Source organism: Chiloscyllium plagiosum, chromosome 3 (assembly GCF_004010195.1).
Source record: "Chiloscyllium plagiosum isolate BGI_BamShark_2017 chromosome 3, ASM401019v2, whole genome shotgun sequence".
In the NCBI taxonomy this organism is placed as follows: domain Eukaryota; kingdom Metazoa; phylum Chordata; class Chondrichthyes; order Orectolobiformes; family Hemiscylliidae; genus Chiloscyllium; species Chiloscyllium plagiosum.
Genome location: NC_057712.1, coordinates 43,832,447 through 43,848,845, shown reverse-complemented (window position 1 = coordinate 43,848,845; position 16,399 = coordinate 43,832,447). Strand labels below are relative to the sequence as shown.

The following is a 16,399-nucleotide window of genomic DNA, read 5'->3' as shown; positions in this document are numbered from 1 at the left end:
ACACACCTACACACACACACACCTACACACCTACATACACACACACACACACCTACACACACACACACACCTACACACACACACACACACACACCTACACACCCACACACCTACACACACACACACTCCTATACACACACACACATTTTTTATTGGAACATTTTGACAGATTTCACCTCTGCCCTGTTCAGGGCAGTGTTGGTCAGATTATTGGGGAAGGGGGTAGGTGGGGTGGGTTTAGGGTACGCTCCTCTGTAGAATCCAGGGAAAGTGGGGAGGGAGAGAGGGGAGGAGGTCAGTCATTTGGAGACGGTGCCTGTTTAATCACTGTAAACAAAAGACGCGATCACTGTTGGAAACACGTCTTTGACGTAATGCTTCCAACGGGACCTCGAGATTTCCTTTGGATAATCCGATTTTCGGATAATTGGTATTCGGATAATCGAGGTTCCACTGCAAATAGAAAGAAGGAATCGTATACAGTGTTTCGCCTGAGGCCCACTGAAGATGTTATCTAGTATGATGATGAAATGTCTGGAAATGAACCTTCCAGCTCAGTGAGCAAACCTACATCCAGATTCCAGGAGGATAGTATCTGCGGTTTGTCCTGGTAACTGCTAATCGGAGGCCTTCCCGAAATTGTGGATAGCTTGTAACGTAATTGGTAGCAGCTGTGTTTTGATCCAGGAAAATTCATTTTAAAGTTTAAACACAAAACAGGCTTTTAAAATAATTTACGATCTCTCGATTTATCTTGTGGGCATGATGTTCCTCTGGCACTCAGAAAAACAAAACAGGAATTCTAATCTTTTTTTAAAAACAGATTTACTTGAAAGTCAAGCTGTCATGTGGATTGTTAGTTACCTGTTGTATTCTGAGTAATTACACATGGGATAAAGTGACGCTAGTGATGTTGTTCTTTCCTACAATGCCAGTTTAAAAGGTTAGAGGGAATTTCAAAGGGTGCCTAGCAGATGGCTTTCGATTGTGCTTGTAAAGTATTCCTGGCACTTCTCTGCCTACATGACCTGAGGTTTTCTTCCTAATGCTGTATGTCCAGGTACACTGTGCAATTGCTGAGTCCAGTTATTACCAGGTTTAGCAGCCTCTGAAAGGTTGCTGCAGCATTGTTAATGCCAGTGGGTTTATTCTAATATGCACTATCAAGGGTGACAAAGGTAAAAAGATTACTCACGCTCGGGATGATGGGGACTTGCCAGTACCTTTTCAAAAGATTAGTTTAGCTGGAGTGGCCACATTGTCTGCCCCACTCTGGATTGCATGCTTGGGCTGTCCTGTTCCCTGGGCTTAATTTCTAGTATTAAACATGGAGAGACCAGTGCAAATGGGCTGCAGCTGCTCTGCGGTAGGCTCAATGGGCCAGTCCGTGTTCTTCCCCATTTCCTTTGGGCCATCCTGGCTCATACAAGTCTGAATGGTTTCTACTGCACTGCCAATTGTCTCTTCAGTTTTTGGGGGCCTCTCTCTCTCACTATCAGTTCACTTACACGGGAACTGCTCAGGTCCCCATTTCATTCAGCAAGAGAGGTGTTTGCCAATTTGATTTCTAACTCACTCCCTCCATCCCTTTGGAAACCTACACTTTTTTTTCTTGATCTACTTTAGTCCTCTCGGTCTGATTATGCCTAGATTGCTTTTTCTGAGCAATTTTATTCCGAATGAGTTTTTTTCATTCTTGGTGGGGTGCTGGAAATTATTTCAGCCCTCTGCAACTTTCTGTTTGTGCAGAAACAATTTAGTTTGCCTTACTTCTGCTCAGTCTCCTGGGATTCATCCTGCCCCCTGTTGGTATTATAAATTCTTTCCTCACCTTTTCAGTTCTGCTGACCCTTTTTAATCTCCCAGGCTCCAATTTAGTCTCTTTCAGCTCCTGTGATTTTCCATCCATTTTCCCAAAATTTATGGATTTTACTCATTCCCTTATGGACGTGTGGAACCTCTTCACACTTTCTTTTCTGGCTTCCTTCTGCTTTTCCAGTCTCATTGCACTGCTCTGAATTCCCTCAAGTTATGTGAGGGTAAAATAAATTATTTTATTTCCCTCATTCCTCTGTCTGCGAGCAAAGGCTTTTAAAGAAATATTCTTACTTCTTTCTCCATTTGAAATGGGCTGTCCCCCAAAATCTATTTGTAAAATTTAATTTTAGAAAAATGACCCACACCAAACTCTGAGGGTTAAAAAGAGAATGGTGGTCTATTCTTGCGATCAACTGAACAGATTATTATTACAAAACCCATACACATACAAATATACACAGAAGGAAAATGGGAAGAAAGATAGAAAAGAGTATACAATTAAGAATAATTTAGAAATTAAAGATATGGACATTAATTCAAACAAAAAGGGTTCCTTTCCAAAGGTTTTGCATGCAAGAGAATGCAGTTGGCTGAAATTGCAAAATTCCTTTTAATGTTGATGGAGGAGTGGGGAGAAAAGGTTAATGTCCAGCTTCCAAACTTACAAGGTTCCTTCTGATATTACATGTCAAAGGAGGTTTAGACTTTGAACAATCTGAGCTAAATCTGTAACCTGGCGGTGGTGTCATCAGTTAGGTACTTAGATTGACGTGATGTTAACAGCAAACTGCTTCTTATCAGACTGAAGCAAGACAGCCCAAAAATTGCAATTAATTCTTCAGAGGCATGAGTGTGATCATGTGATGCAGTTCCTGACTGAAATAATGAGCTTTCAACTTAACATGGTAGTTTCTGACTAACAATTGGTTATTAACAATCTAAATTCTCTCACCAGGATCAGTGCTGATTTATATGAGATTGATGGTGAGCTGTTAAAGCCACTTCAGACTCAGTGATTCAGATAGCTGCCTCTTGTTAAGAACTGGCTGGGAGACACATCTTGCCTGCTAGTCATTTTTATGGTTTGGCACTACAAGATCCACGCAATGCAAGGATGTGATTTTCCAAGAGGATCATAGCTTTGTTCTACCCACCTAATTGCTGGTTGGAGTCCATCCAGGAACTGTGGTCAGTTTGTATCAGGTGATCAGTAGTGGCCATGTTTTAGTCCAGGGAAGTTCATTTGAAAATGTAAGCAGGCAACAGGTTTTTAAAACAATTTCTTTTTTTTTTATCTTTCTTGCATACAAAATAGAAGGTAGAGTAAGCTATTTGGCTCTTCAAGCCTGCTTCACCATTCAATCTGATCATGGCTGAGCATCCAACTTAGTACCCTGTTTCTGCTTCCTCCCTATTCCATTTGGTCCCTTTAGCCTCAAAAGCTAAATCTAACTCCTCCTTAAAAATGATGGCCTCACCTACTTTCTGTAGCAGAAAATTTCATAGTTTCACCACTTCCTGAGTGAGGAAATATCTAATAGACAACATTACTGAAACTAGCTTTCAATTTTAGATTTTACTTATTATTTAAATTTAAATTTGAACCTGTATCTCCAGAGCATTAGAATGGGCCTCTAGTTCCTGAAGAAGGGCTAATGCCCGAAATGTCGATTCTCCTGTTCCCTAGATGCTGCCTGACCTGCTGCGCTTTTCCAGCAACACATTTCCATCTCTGATCTCCAGCATCTGCAGACCTCACTTTCTCCTCTAGTTTACAATGCCATCTAAATGTTTAGAGATGGCAAAGCTGTGCAAAAGATCTGGGTGTACTAGTACGTGAATCAAATAACGTTAGTATGTAGATATGGCAAGTGAAAACGAGGGCTTACGCCTGAAACGTCGACTCTCCTGCTCCTCAGATGCTGCCTGACTTGCTGTGCTTTTCCAGTGCCACACTTTTCGACTCTGACTCTACGGCATCTGCAGCCCTGACTTTCTTTGAGTGAGAAGGAAATCTAATTTAGAAAGTTGCAGGAGGTATTGGATTCCAATTTAAGGAGGCTTTGCTCCAGTTACCAAGGTCGCTGGTGAGACTATGTATGGAAGACTGCATGCAGTTTTGATATCATTCTTTGAGGATTGATGTAAATGCATTGGAAGTAGTTTGAAAGAGGTTTACTAGACTAATACCTGGAATTGACAGGTTGTTTTATAAAGAAAGGCTTGAACCACTGAGCCTGTCTGCATTGGAGTTTAGAGTAGGACACAACTGTCTTGACAGAGTTCATGTGGAGGGGATGTTTCTATTTGTGGGAAAATCTTTAAAGAGGGATCGCTGTTCGAAACTGAGGTGTGACCCATTTAAGGTAAAGATAAGGAGACATTTGTACTGTTGGAGAATTGAGAGACTTTGGAACATCCTTTGACAAAAGTTGGTGGAAACAAAATCTTTGAATATTTTGAAAGCATTGGTCAATTTGTTTTCTATCAGTTCATGGGATGTGAGCATCATGTGGCCATTTTATTATGCATCTCTAATTGCCCAATTGAGTCAACCATATTGCTTTGGATTTGGAGTCACATGGCAACCAGACCAGGTAAGAATGACAGATTTCCATGTCTATAGGACATTAGTGAATCAGATGAGCTTCTACAACAGTTGACACTGCTTTCATGGCTGCCATTAGGCCAGCTTTTACATTTACTCCAGTATGTTTTTGTTGAAGTCAAAGTTGGGTTTCAAACCCATATTCCCAGAACATTAGCCTTAGATTCTGGATTACTAGTCCAGAGACATTGCTAAAATGCCAATACCCCTAAGTTGCCTTCACTTTAATGGGCTTCAGCTTTAGCTAACCAACTCTAATGAGGAACTTCATGAAACCCTTTTTGAAATCTATATAAATGGCATCCAGTGATTTTCACTTGTAAATTTCTTTAGTCAGCTCTTCAGAAAATTCAGTCCAATTCTTGTCAGGGTAATCCACTCTTTACAAATTTGCACTTGCTCTCCTGATCATTTGAAACTATTTAAAGTGTAAGATCACTCTATTCTGAATTATGGACTCCAGTACTTTCATGACATCCAATGGTCAGCTTACTGAGCTATAGATCACTGGTATCTCTCTCTCTCTCGCTTTTGTTACATGGTAGAGTGACATGCGTAATTTTCCAATCGGAAGGAACAGTGATTTGCAGAGGAGCTTAAACACCAGCATGTATCTGTTGGGCTGAATGGTCTGTTCTTGTGCTAGACCTCTGAAATGATAGAAACATCACCACAAAGGCATTGTCTTTCTCGGTAAATAGATCAGAAGGCTAAAACAATAGAGTGTGCAGTACCTCTGAATGTCTCATTTCTTTTGTAAGGTACAAGTCACATGAGGTGTAGTTGTAGAAGCAAATTAATCCCAATGTGCTTTTTTTCAATGACATCACCAGATCATAATCTTTGGTTATGTTCCACTGCAGCAGAACAGTGCAGAGCTCACTGTGTAATGAACACAGTGAGGGATCTTCAACACTTCGATGCTTACAGCAATCAAAAATCGTTGTGTTTTCTTAAGAGGATAAAGATTTAAAATTGAAAATGCATTGTTCTAAAATCTCTGCATCAACTCACTGTGGTTTCAGAGAGTTTGCGATAAATGAGAAATGAATCATAAATATGTGTCTTTTAACTTTAATTCAGAGCAAATTCCCAAATATCATTAAGCTTTAAAGAAAACTGTAGAAGGAACATCCATTTTAATTTGAAGCTATTACTGCTTGGAAAACAATTGGAAGATGAGGTCTTCTGTTTTGATTTAGGGTTGTCATCTGCTTTAATAGTACGTGCTGTAGTCAATTCAGGACTGAGAATTACTGTGGTAAAATTAATAAACAGAAAAGAAGAAAAAAACTGCAGATGCTGGAAATCAGAAACAAAAGCAGAACCTGCTGGGGAAAAACAGCAGGTCTGGCAGCATCTGTGGACAGAAAGCAGAGTTAATGTTTCAGGCCCAGGTTCAGAACTAAAGAACTGGACCTGAAACATTAACTCTGCTTTCTGTCCACAGATGCTCCCAGACCTGGTGAGGTTTCCCAGCAATTTCTATTTTTGTTGTAGAATTATTGTTTGTGACAACAGCAGTAGCTTAATTATGTTTAAGCTTGGTTCCCTTGGTTACTCCATACTGTATCCATCTACTGCCAATGTTAGTACAATAATGGCTGTGTCCTCAACTTTTGCTGCTTGTCATTCATCCTGGGAAGACCAGGGACAAGGAGGTACATTGAGTTGGCAACAAATGTTAAGTGCCACCAATCAAATCCAAACATGTTCTTCTCTAAAATTTATTTTCATGTCCAGTCAACAAACAGTTGTGAAATTTTACATGTAAATTTGACAACGTGCTTTATATGTAGTGTCTTTACTGCTACTTCACAGGGACATTACCAGGCAAAATAGACCCTTTACTGTGTACAAAGTATGAAAATTGAGCCAGATAGAGGCGTTAGACAGATGAAAAAAGCTTGGTCAAAGAAATGAGTTTCAAAGAACTTCTTAAAGGATTAGAGAGAGAAAAGGTTCACATTCGAAGCTCAAAACTTGGAAATGATGAAAAAATAATCTTCCCTGTTAGAGCATGTTCTCTGGCTGACTGAAGTGAACAATCTGATTTACGATGCATGTTCCTGATAGGTAAAACTCCACATTCAAGGTCTGATTTGGTAAAATACACTCTTATCAATAGCAACTCGAATCTACAAAGTTTTCAGTGTTATTGTGAAAGGTTTCAACTAGAAATAAATGAGCTAAGCTTTAAAATATTACAGTGACTGTCAAACATGATGCTTACATAAGGAATGTCAACTGACCCAGATGGAAAATATGAGTACAAGAGCAGGAGGGAAACCTGGCACACACACACAGGCTTACACAGAGAGAGATGTTTGATTTACAATGAATTTAGATGATCACTAAGAAGTATCATTCTAGACATCTGCAAGTCACCATTTGTCAGTTGAAGTGAGAATCATTCTCTTTGTTATCAACAACTCAAATTTCTAATTCATATTTTTTCCCCAGATGGTTATTTTTCATCTCAGCTTGCTCATCAAAAGGACAACATAAGAAGGACTATAATGATCAACCTGAGCTATTGAAGAGAGGACAATAAGATTACCCAGGAAGGGAATTTAAATGATGTTTATGTGACCCGATGACCACAGCTCAGATTGTTCTGGCTCCCCCAAGGCAGGTTTTGTTCCAGTCCCACCTGGGACGGCTCGTGGTTAGCACTGCTGCCTCACAGCATCAGGGACCCAGGGTTCAATTCCACCCTCAGGTGTCTGTGTGTGGAGTTTGCACATTCTCCCAGTGTCTGTGTGGGCTTCCTTCAGGTGCTCCGGTTTCCTCCCAAAGACCAAAGATATGCAGGTTATACATGAATTAGCCATGCTATAATATCCAGGAATGTGTAGGTTAGATGGATTGGCCATGGAGCATGCAGGGTTATAGGGATGGGGTGGGTCTGTGGAATGCTGTTTGGAGGGTTGGTGTGGGCTTGATGGGTCAAATGGCCTTCTTCCATACTGTAGGGATTCTATGACATGATGCTGTTATACTGCCAGAGTGTTGCAGTATCAGAGGTGCAATCTTTTATTAAGCTAAGATGAAATATGACTTCTCAAGTGAACAGAAAATATCCCACGCCAATGTGCAAAAGGAGAGTAGGGGAGCACTGGCTAGGTTATCCCTTAGAAGAAATGCTAAAGCAGATTATTTGGTCAGTATAGAAATGTTGTTATGAGGACCTACTTTTCTGTTTTGTATTCCGTGGAGATGGTATGATAGTTATAATGTTACTGAACAGAATATAGAGGCCCCAGACTATTTGAGAGATGGGTTCAAATCCAACCATGGCAGCTGGAGGAATTAAAATTCAATTCAGTCAGAATTTGAAAGCTAAACTCAGTGAAACTATGACTGAGTGTTATAAAGGCCCATCTGGTCTGTCCCTCATTCCATACTCTCAGTTAATACTTAAAATTGTGTTCTGAAATAACCCCAGCAAGTAATTCAATTCTAGGGCAATTAGGGATGGGCAAAAAATTTCTTGTCTTGCCAGTGATATCCATATCCCATAAAAGATATCTACTTTTTGAACTGTGTACACCTATGTGAATGTGAACTTGGGAGGTAAACTTAGTAGGTTTGCAGATGACACCAAAATTGGAGGTGTAGTGGACAGCGAAGAAGGTTACCATAGAGTACAACAGGATCTTGATCAAATGGGCCAATGGGCTGAGGAGTGGCAGATAAGCTTTTCCAAAATGCAGCACCTCACAATCTAGATAAATGCGAGGTGCTGTATTTTGGAAAAGCTTATCTTAGCAGGACTTATACACTTAAGTGTAAGGTCCTAGGGAGTGTTGCAGAATAAAGAGCCCTTGGAGTGCTGGTTCATAGTTCCTTGAAAGTAGAGTCACAGGTAGATAGAATAGTGACAAAGGCTTTTGCTATGCTTTCCTTTATTGGTCAGAGTATTGAGTACAGGAGTTGGGAGGTCATGTTGCGGCTGTACAGGACATTGGTTAGGCCACTTTTGGAATATTGCATGCAATTCTGGTCATCTTCTTATTGGAAGGATGTTGTGAAACCTGAAAGGGTTCAGAAAAGATTTAAAAAGATGTTGCCAGGGTTGGAGGATTAGAGTTTTCAGAAGAGGCTGAATAGGTCAGGACTATTTTCCCTGGAGTGTCGGAGGCTGTGGGGTGACCTTGTAGAGGTTTATAAAATCATGAGGGGCATGGATAGGATAAATAGACAAAATCTTTCCTCTGAGATGGGGACTCCAGAACTAGAGGGCATAGGTTTAGGGTGAGAGGGGAAAGTTGTAAAAGAGACCTAAGGGGCAACATTTTCACACAGAGGATTCTGCGTGTATGGAATAAGCTGCCTGAAGAAGTAGTGGACGCTGGTACAATTGCAGCATTTAAAAGGGATCTAGATGGCTATATGAATGGGAAGGGTTTAGAGGGATATGGGCCAATTGCTGGCAAATGGGACTAGATTAGGTTAGGATATCTGGTCGGCATAGATGAGTTGGACCGAAGGGTCTGTTTCTGTGCTGTACATCTCTGATTCTATGACTCTTTAAGATTGTTAAGTCTTGCTATGTCCATAATTCCTTCACTGCATCTTTCTCATTTACAGACAGATGTGATCAAGCATCTAATTAGTTTATTGAAGGGTATTGTTTGATCAGTTTTATTATTTCTTCAGGGCTATGATGATGGCTATGGAGGAGAATATGACGAACAAAGCTATGACACCTATGATAATAGCTACGCTAGTCAGGTGGAGAGGTAAGTAAAATGGAAGAGAGTGCTGCATTTTCATATTTGTCTTAATGGTCCTATGTTTAAGAAATAAACCAAGCTATTAAAGACATAAGGAAATAAGTCAAGAAGTATTTTATACTGAATTATCTCTTCACTTGAATTGTGAAGGAATATGGGTGGTTCCGATCTGTATCACCATTGACCAGGGTAGAACACAATTACACTAACAACATGAGGCTATTCTGCCCTTCAACCTATTCTGCCATTCAACCTGATTATGGCTGAAATGCACCTCAACTCCAGATAACCCACCTCTCCTATTTTCTAGCTGGAGAGATCAAATGGTGAAATGAGGGAAGTAATGAAGGTGTAAAATGAGCATGTACAATGGCTACAATAACAATATGTACCTATTTAGCACATTTTATGTTGTAAAGCATCCTACTTCTTTTTGCAGAAGTATTAACCAACAACATTTAACATTGAGCAACATAAGATAGTATTAGGGCAGATGACCAAAATCCAGAGGGAAGTTTTAAGGAATGTGTCCAAGTAGGAGACAGAGTTAGAGAGACTGGTCTATGAAGGAAACTTTGCAGTTTTGTTGGCTGAAATGGAGGTGCCAGTGTTGCACTGGGGTGAACAAAGTTAAAAATCATCCAACACCAGGTTATAGTCCAACAGGTCTTGACGAAGGAGCAGCGCTCCAAAAGCTTGTACTTCCAAATAAACTTGTTGGACTATAATCTGGTTTTGTGTGATTTTTAACTTTGTTAGCTGAAAACACAGTCACCAGTGTCAGTTATACCAATCTGGACTCCAGGCATGATTAACAGAGGCAATTATTCCAACATTGCCATTCTTTTTTTTGTAGATATTTTTATTGAAAGAAAAGATTTTTTATAAAATTACAACAACAATAAACCAACAAAAAACATTATAAAAATAAAACAAAAAAAACACAACTACAGTATACTCATGTGCAAAATAAACAAATCAGTTAAAGCAATAAATAAATACAACAGCTCAGCACAACAAAACATTAGCTTCCATATTTGAGAGCATTGAGTAATACACACGAGTTTATTTGAAATTCCTCCTTCGAGGACATCAAGTTCACTAAATCAGATTGTCATGGCCACACAAAAGCCCTAGTTAAGATGGCAAATAAACCTAGATCCAGGTAGCCCAAAAAGGGCTGCCATACCATATAAAAAATTCCTGTTTTCTGGTGTACCACATTTGTAAAAAAGTCCAAAGGAATGCGTTCTGTGATAAACCTATGCCAACCCGACAGACCTGGGGGACTTTCAGAGATCCAACACATTAGAATATCTTTCCTTACATGAGAATATTAAAAAGATTTTTCCCATGAGTGACGAGAGAAGATATATTGAGTAGGCCCAGGAGAAAAAAGATAGGGTCTATCTTAACCTCGGTCCCCAAGACCGTCTCTATAACTCCTGCCACAGCACTCCAATATGTACGGAGCCTGCAGCAAGACCACAGACAATGAGTGAGAGTACCGATACTTATTTTGAACTTAGGATCTAATGAAGATACTCCCATCTTAAATTTTGAGAAACAGTTTGGGGCCAAATGGACCCTGTGCAGAATTTTAAGCTGCATGGCATGGGTCTTATTATAGATCAAAATCTTCCTCACATTTTCGCAAATAGTTCTCTCTCACAGACCCCACAAAACCACTCAATGTCTTCTCAAAGATCACCCTCTAACAGATGATAAAGAGTACTAATAGAGAGAGTACTTTTCGCATGAAGCACCCTCTTCTCCATAACAGATCTGTAGAGGTCGGTCAAAAGCGTGGTCCCTTTTTGAATAAAATCCCTGACCTGAAAAAAAATGAAAACGGTCTCTGCTAGCTACACCCTACTTATGGGTTATTTGGACAAAGGACATCATTATTTCACCTTCAAATAAATCACCTAAACAGAAGATTCCCCTCGCTGCCCAAAGCTTAAATCTGGGGTCCATTATCCCCAGCTGAAAACCCAGCACAGTAGCTATAGGGGTAAGAAAGAACATTTTGGATGTATTATCCTCACTCTGACACATTGCCCTCCATGCCTTAACAGTATTAATAACTTAGCAGATTATGGCAATATTCCATAACTATCTTCATTTTATCTAAGAACAACAGACTAATGAAGGAATATTTTGCTTGGGCGGCCTCAATATCCAGCCATATTGATGCCAGGTCCTCACAAGCCCAGTCACTAACAAAGGATAGAAGGGAACTTAATTGATGTCTTTTAATATCTGGAAGGTCCACTCCCCCCAACCCATGAGGCAACTGCAATTTAGCCAGCTTGATAAGAGGTCGCCTATGGCACCAGATAAAGGAGCTAAACCATTCATTAAGTCTCCGGAAGCATTGCCTAGGAAAAATTAAGGGAAGCATTCATATAGGGTATAGGAAACGGGGAAGGACGTTCATTTTGATAAGAGCTACTCGGCCTAGCCAGGATATTGGAAGCGCCTCCCATCGCTGGAGATCTTGCTTAATCCTGTCGAATAAATGAGCAAAATTGGCCTTAAACAACTGACCAAAGACAGGGAGTAACAAAGATGCCGAAACAAAGAAAATCCTCCTGTGACCATTTAAAGGGGAACCATGATTCACCCTTCACATCAGATATTCTCCTAAGAACCCCCCCTTCCCCCTCCCCCCCCCTCACCATAGGTATAGCCTCCGATTTTGAGAAATTAATCTTATAACCTGAAAAAGAGCCAAATGAATTGATACATTGTATCAATGGGGTTTTGAGACCACTGGATTCGACAAAAAAGCAAGAACATCATCTGCGTATAACACGATCTTATGCAATTTTGCGGTCAGTCGAAGGAGGGTGTCGGTGGAAGGGTACTGGGTGGTACGGCGAGAAAGGAAGAAGCGGAGAATTTTAAGCTGCATGGCATGGGTCTTATTATAGATCAAAATCTTCCTCGCATTTTTGCAAATATCCTCACATGTCTCCATAGAGATTTCAACCCCTAGTTCTCTCTCACAGACCCCACAAAACCACTCAATGTTTTCTCAAAGATCACCCTCTAACAGATGATAAAGAGTACTAATAGAGAGAGTACTTTTCGCATGAAGCACCCTCTTCTCCATAACAGATCTGTAGAGGTCGGTCAAAAGCGTGGTCCCTTTTTGAATAAAATCCCTGACCTGAAAAAAAATGAAAAAGGTCTCTGCTAGCTACACCCTACTTATGGGTTATTTGGACAAAGGACATCATTATTTCACCTTCAAATAAATCACCTAAACAGAAGATTCCCCTCGCTGCCCAAAGCTTAAATCTGGGGTCCATTATCCCCAGCTGAAAACCCAGCACAGTAGCTATAGGGGTAAGAAAGAACATTTTGGATGTATTATCCTCACTCTGACACATTGCCCTCCATGCCTTAACAGTATTAATAACTTAGCAGATTATGGCAATATTCCATAACTATCTTCATTTTATCTAAGAACAACAGACTAATGAAGGAATATTTTGCTTGGGCGGCCTCAATATCCAGCCATATTGATGCCAGGTCCTCACAAGCCCAGTCACTAACAAAGGATAGAAGGGAACTTAATTGATGTCTTTTAATATCTGGAAGGTCCACTCCCCCCAACCCATGAGGCAACTGCAATTTAGCCAGCTTGATAAGAGGTCGCCTATGGCACCAGATAAAGGAGCTAAACCATTCATTAAGTCTCCGGAAGCATTGCCTAGGAAAAATTAAGGGAAGCATTCATATAGGGTATAGGAAACGGGGAAGGACGTTCATTTTGATAAGAGCTACTCGGCCTAGCCAGGATATTGGAAGCGCCTCCCATCGCTGGAGATCTTGCTTAATCCTGTCGAATAAATGAGCAAAATTGGCCTTAAACAACTGACCAAAGACAGGGAGTAACAAAGATGCCGAAACAAAGAAAATCCTCCTGTGACCATTTAAAGGGGAACCATGATTCACCCTTCACATCAGATATTCTCCTAAGAACCCCCCCTTCCCCCTCCCCCCCCCTCACCATAGGTATAGCCTCCGATTTTGAGAAATTAATCTTATAACCTGAAAAAGAGCCAAATGAATTGATACATTGTATCAATGGGGTTTTGAGACCACTGGATTCGACAAAAAAGCAAGAACATCATCTGCGTATAACACGATCTTATGCAATTTTGATCTACGGATAGCCTCCGCCAGCGACGCGATCACTAATATAAAAAGTAATGGTGAGGGGGGAACAGCCTTGCCGACTGTCCCTACAAATATTAAAATTACTAGATCTAACACCATTGGTGAGAACTGCTGCCAGAGGATCACTATAGAGGACCCTCACCCACCTAATAAAAACCTTCCCCAATCCAAATCGTTCAAGGGTATAAAAGAGATATGGCCACTCGACCCGATCAAATGCCTTTTCTGCATCCAAGGAGATCACTAATCCCTGAATCCACTGCTGCTGACTTGCTTGAATCATATTCAGCAACCTCCTGACATTATTAGAGGATCTATGGCCCTTTATAAAACCATTGTGGTTGTCTTTAACAATGGAAGGAAGCACAGTTTCCAGTCTTAACACAATCTTATCAAAATACACCTTTGCTGCTGTCTTCAGCTGATTCTCAAGTAGGCGTTGCCGCTCCCCCTTCTGTCATTTTTGACTGGCAGATTAAGATTAAGAAATAATTATCCCTCTGGCATAAACCTTAGAAGTCTCCCAAAGAATAGACGGGTTACTGGCCATATCCGAATTGGTGTCTGAAAATACCTTAAATTAATTGAAGAAATATTCAATGAACTTACTATCCTTAAGAATAAAGGGATCCATTCGCCAGTGCCAAGAGCCTGCAACACTGCCTTGAGCCTGTCTCTAAATATACTGCAGCGTGGTCAGAAATGGTGATATTTCCAATTGTACAGGATGTTACCAAATCCAAGGATAATGCAGAGATTAGGAAAAGATCAATTCTAATATGTCATTTGTACGGATTAGAAAAGAATATAAATTCCCTACCCATGGGGTGAAAAGACGCCTCCAGACATCCACCAATCCCAGTTCAGCACATAAGTCCATTAGTTACTCACATTTAAAGAAAGTGTTGGGGGGGCCTCTAGGCATTCTATCCACCATGGGATCGATGAGGCAATTAAAGTCTCCCCCTATAATTATCTGCTGCGGCACAAGAACCAACAGTTTGGAGATTGCATCTACCAAAATTTTAAGGGGGTACGCTTGGGGGCAATAAACACTGAAAATACCATACTCTTCTCCATGTATTGAGGCTTTAAGAATGATAAACCGTCAATACTCATCTTTAATCTGATCTAATAACTTAAATGAAATATTCTTCCTAATAAGTGTTGCCAATCCCCTGCTCCTACTATTAAAAGAGGAGACGTACACCCGATCAAACCCATTCTGCTACAGTTTCAAATGTTCCTTATCATCGCGATGAGTCCCCTGCAAAAGGGTTATATCCACTCGCTCCTTTCTAAGGCTAGAAAGCACCTTTTTCCTCTTAACTGGCGAATGGCTCCCTCTAATATTCCAGGTACACCATTTGAGGACACAATTAGCCATGACTCTCTACAACATCATTTGTTCTAGAGGCTCTAAAAAGGTAGAATTCGACTTACAAATTGCTGAGTATAAACAAAAAAACTCATAAAACCTAAAAAAAACCTAATACAACTAATATACTAATAACTATGTATAAAAAAAAGCAACAAACATGAGGCACTTAATGAGGGACTCTACCCCTTGCCCACAGGAGGCACTTACATCTCTCAAAAGCACCTTCATAACTCCTTCCAGCCTGAGCCGCAACACAGGCCTGGGCCAAAAAAAGGAAAGAGAAAAAATTTTAACAAGGAAATTAAAAGTAGACACTCTATCCATCCCCAAATATACATTAATACCCATGAATATCAGAAAAAAAGTCAGCAATATTTTCTTTAAGAAAAGGAGAGAGAGAAAAGGTAAAAAGGAACTCTATTGTCACATCCTTTAAGTTATCTGATCTATTTTAAAGCATCCAAAAAAATCTTCACTTTTTCTGAAGAGTCAAATGAGCACATAGATCCATCATAAGTGAATCGAAGCACCGCCGGCTACCTCAGGGAATATAGGTTACCAGGGTCTCTCAGTCTTCTCTTGGCTTCATCAAAGGACTTCCTTTTATGAATAACAGCTACAGAGGAGTCCTGAAAAAACAATATCTTGGAGCCTTCATAAGTTAAGGCCTGTGGATTAATTCCCTTTATTCTAGAGGTCTCCATAACTTTTTTTTTATAGATATTTTTATTAGAAATTTAACATTTTTACAAGTTTACAAAAATAAACAAAACTCTCAAATATAAACATTGATATACAATTAAATCAAATATACAATAGCCAAAATTTAACAAAAGAAAAAAATACAGAAAAAGAAAAGGAAACAAAACTCAACTGTCTACTAATCTAACCTACAACTAACCAGAGTGTATATTTAAGTCTCTTACATGCTCGGAATGTGTTCACATCAGATGTAATAAAACCCGTATTCATGCAAGATTCCTCTCCTAAGGGGCCACGGACCAGCCAGGTTTGTAATCTCAATTAAATAAAAGCCCTTGTTAGGATAGCCGAAATATCTGTATTTATGTAATTCAAGAAGGGCTGCCATATTTTATAAAATAATTCGGTCTTTCGCTGCACTATATTTGTGAGGAAGTCAAGGGGAATACATTCCATAATTAATCTGTGCCAATTTGAAAGTCCAGGGGGGCACTTAGCCACCCAGTTCACCAAAATATTTTTCCTTGCACAGAAAGAAAGAATAGAAAATAGTCTCTTCCCGTACATGTCCAGGGAGGGAAAGTTCGAAAAGCCCAAAAGGAGAGATACAGGGTCCACTTTAATTTACGTTCCTAAAATTTCTGTCAGGGTACTTGCTACTTTAGTCCAATATCCACGGATCTTATGACAGGTCCATAAGCAATGTACAAGAGTGCCCACCTCTATTTTGCATTTAGGACACATTGGAGATGCTCCTGCCTTAAATTTTGCCAATCGAACCGGTGCTATATGGGCCCTATGAAGTATCTTCAGCTGGATAGCCTGGGTTCTGTTAAAAATAGTAATTCTTCTAGCATTTTCCCAGATATCATTCCACGTTTCTGTGGAGATTTCTAGTCCCAGATCCTGATCCCATGTTTTAAGCAGATTATCCAAATCTCCCGATACTTCATCATGTAG

At 40.1% G+C, this 16,399-nt stretch overlaps 1 protein-coding gene across 4 annotated transcripts in view; it reads left to right on the top strand.

Moving 5' to 3' along the window:
- The window catches only part of khdrbs2 (KH domain containing, RNA binding, signal transduction associated 2), a 584,244-nt gene that overhangs the window by 399,702 nt on the left and 168,143 nt on the right, over positions 1-16,399 (top strand). For all 4 annotated transcript variants that reach the window (XM_043681438.1, XM_043681448.1, XM_043681427.1 and 1 more), the window contains exon 7: positions 9,089-9,171. In XM_043681438.1, coding sequence (XP_043537373.1) covers positions 9,089-9,171 — 83 coding nt within the window. The remainder of the gene's footprint in view (positions 1-9,088; positions 9,172-16,399) is intronic.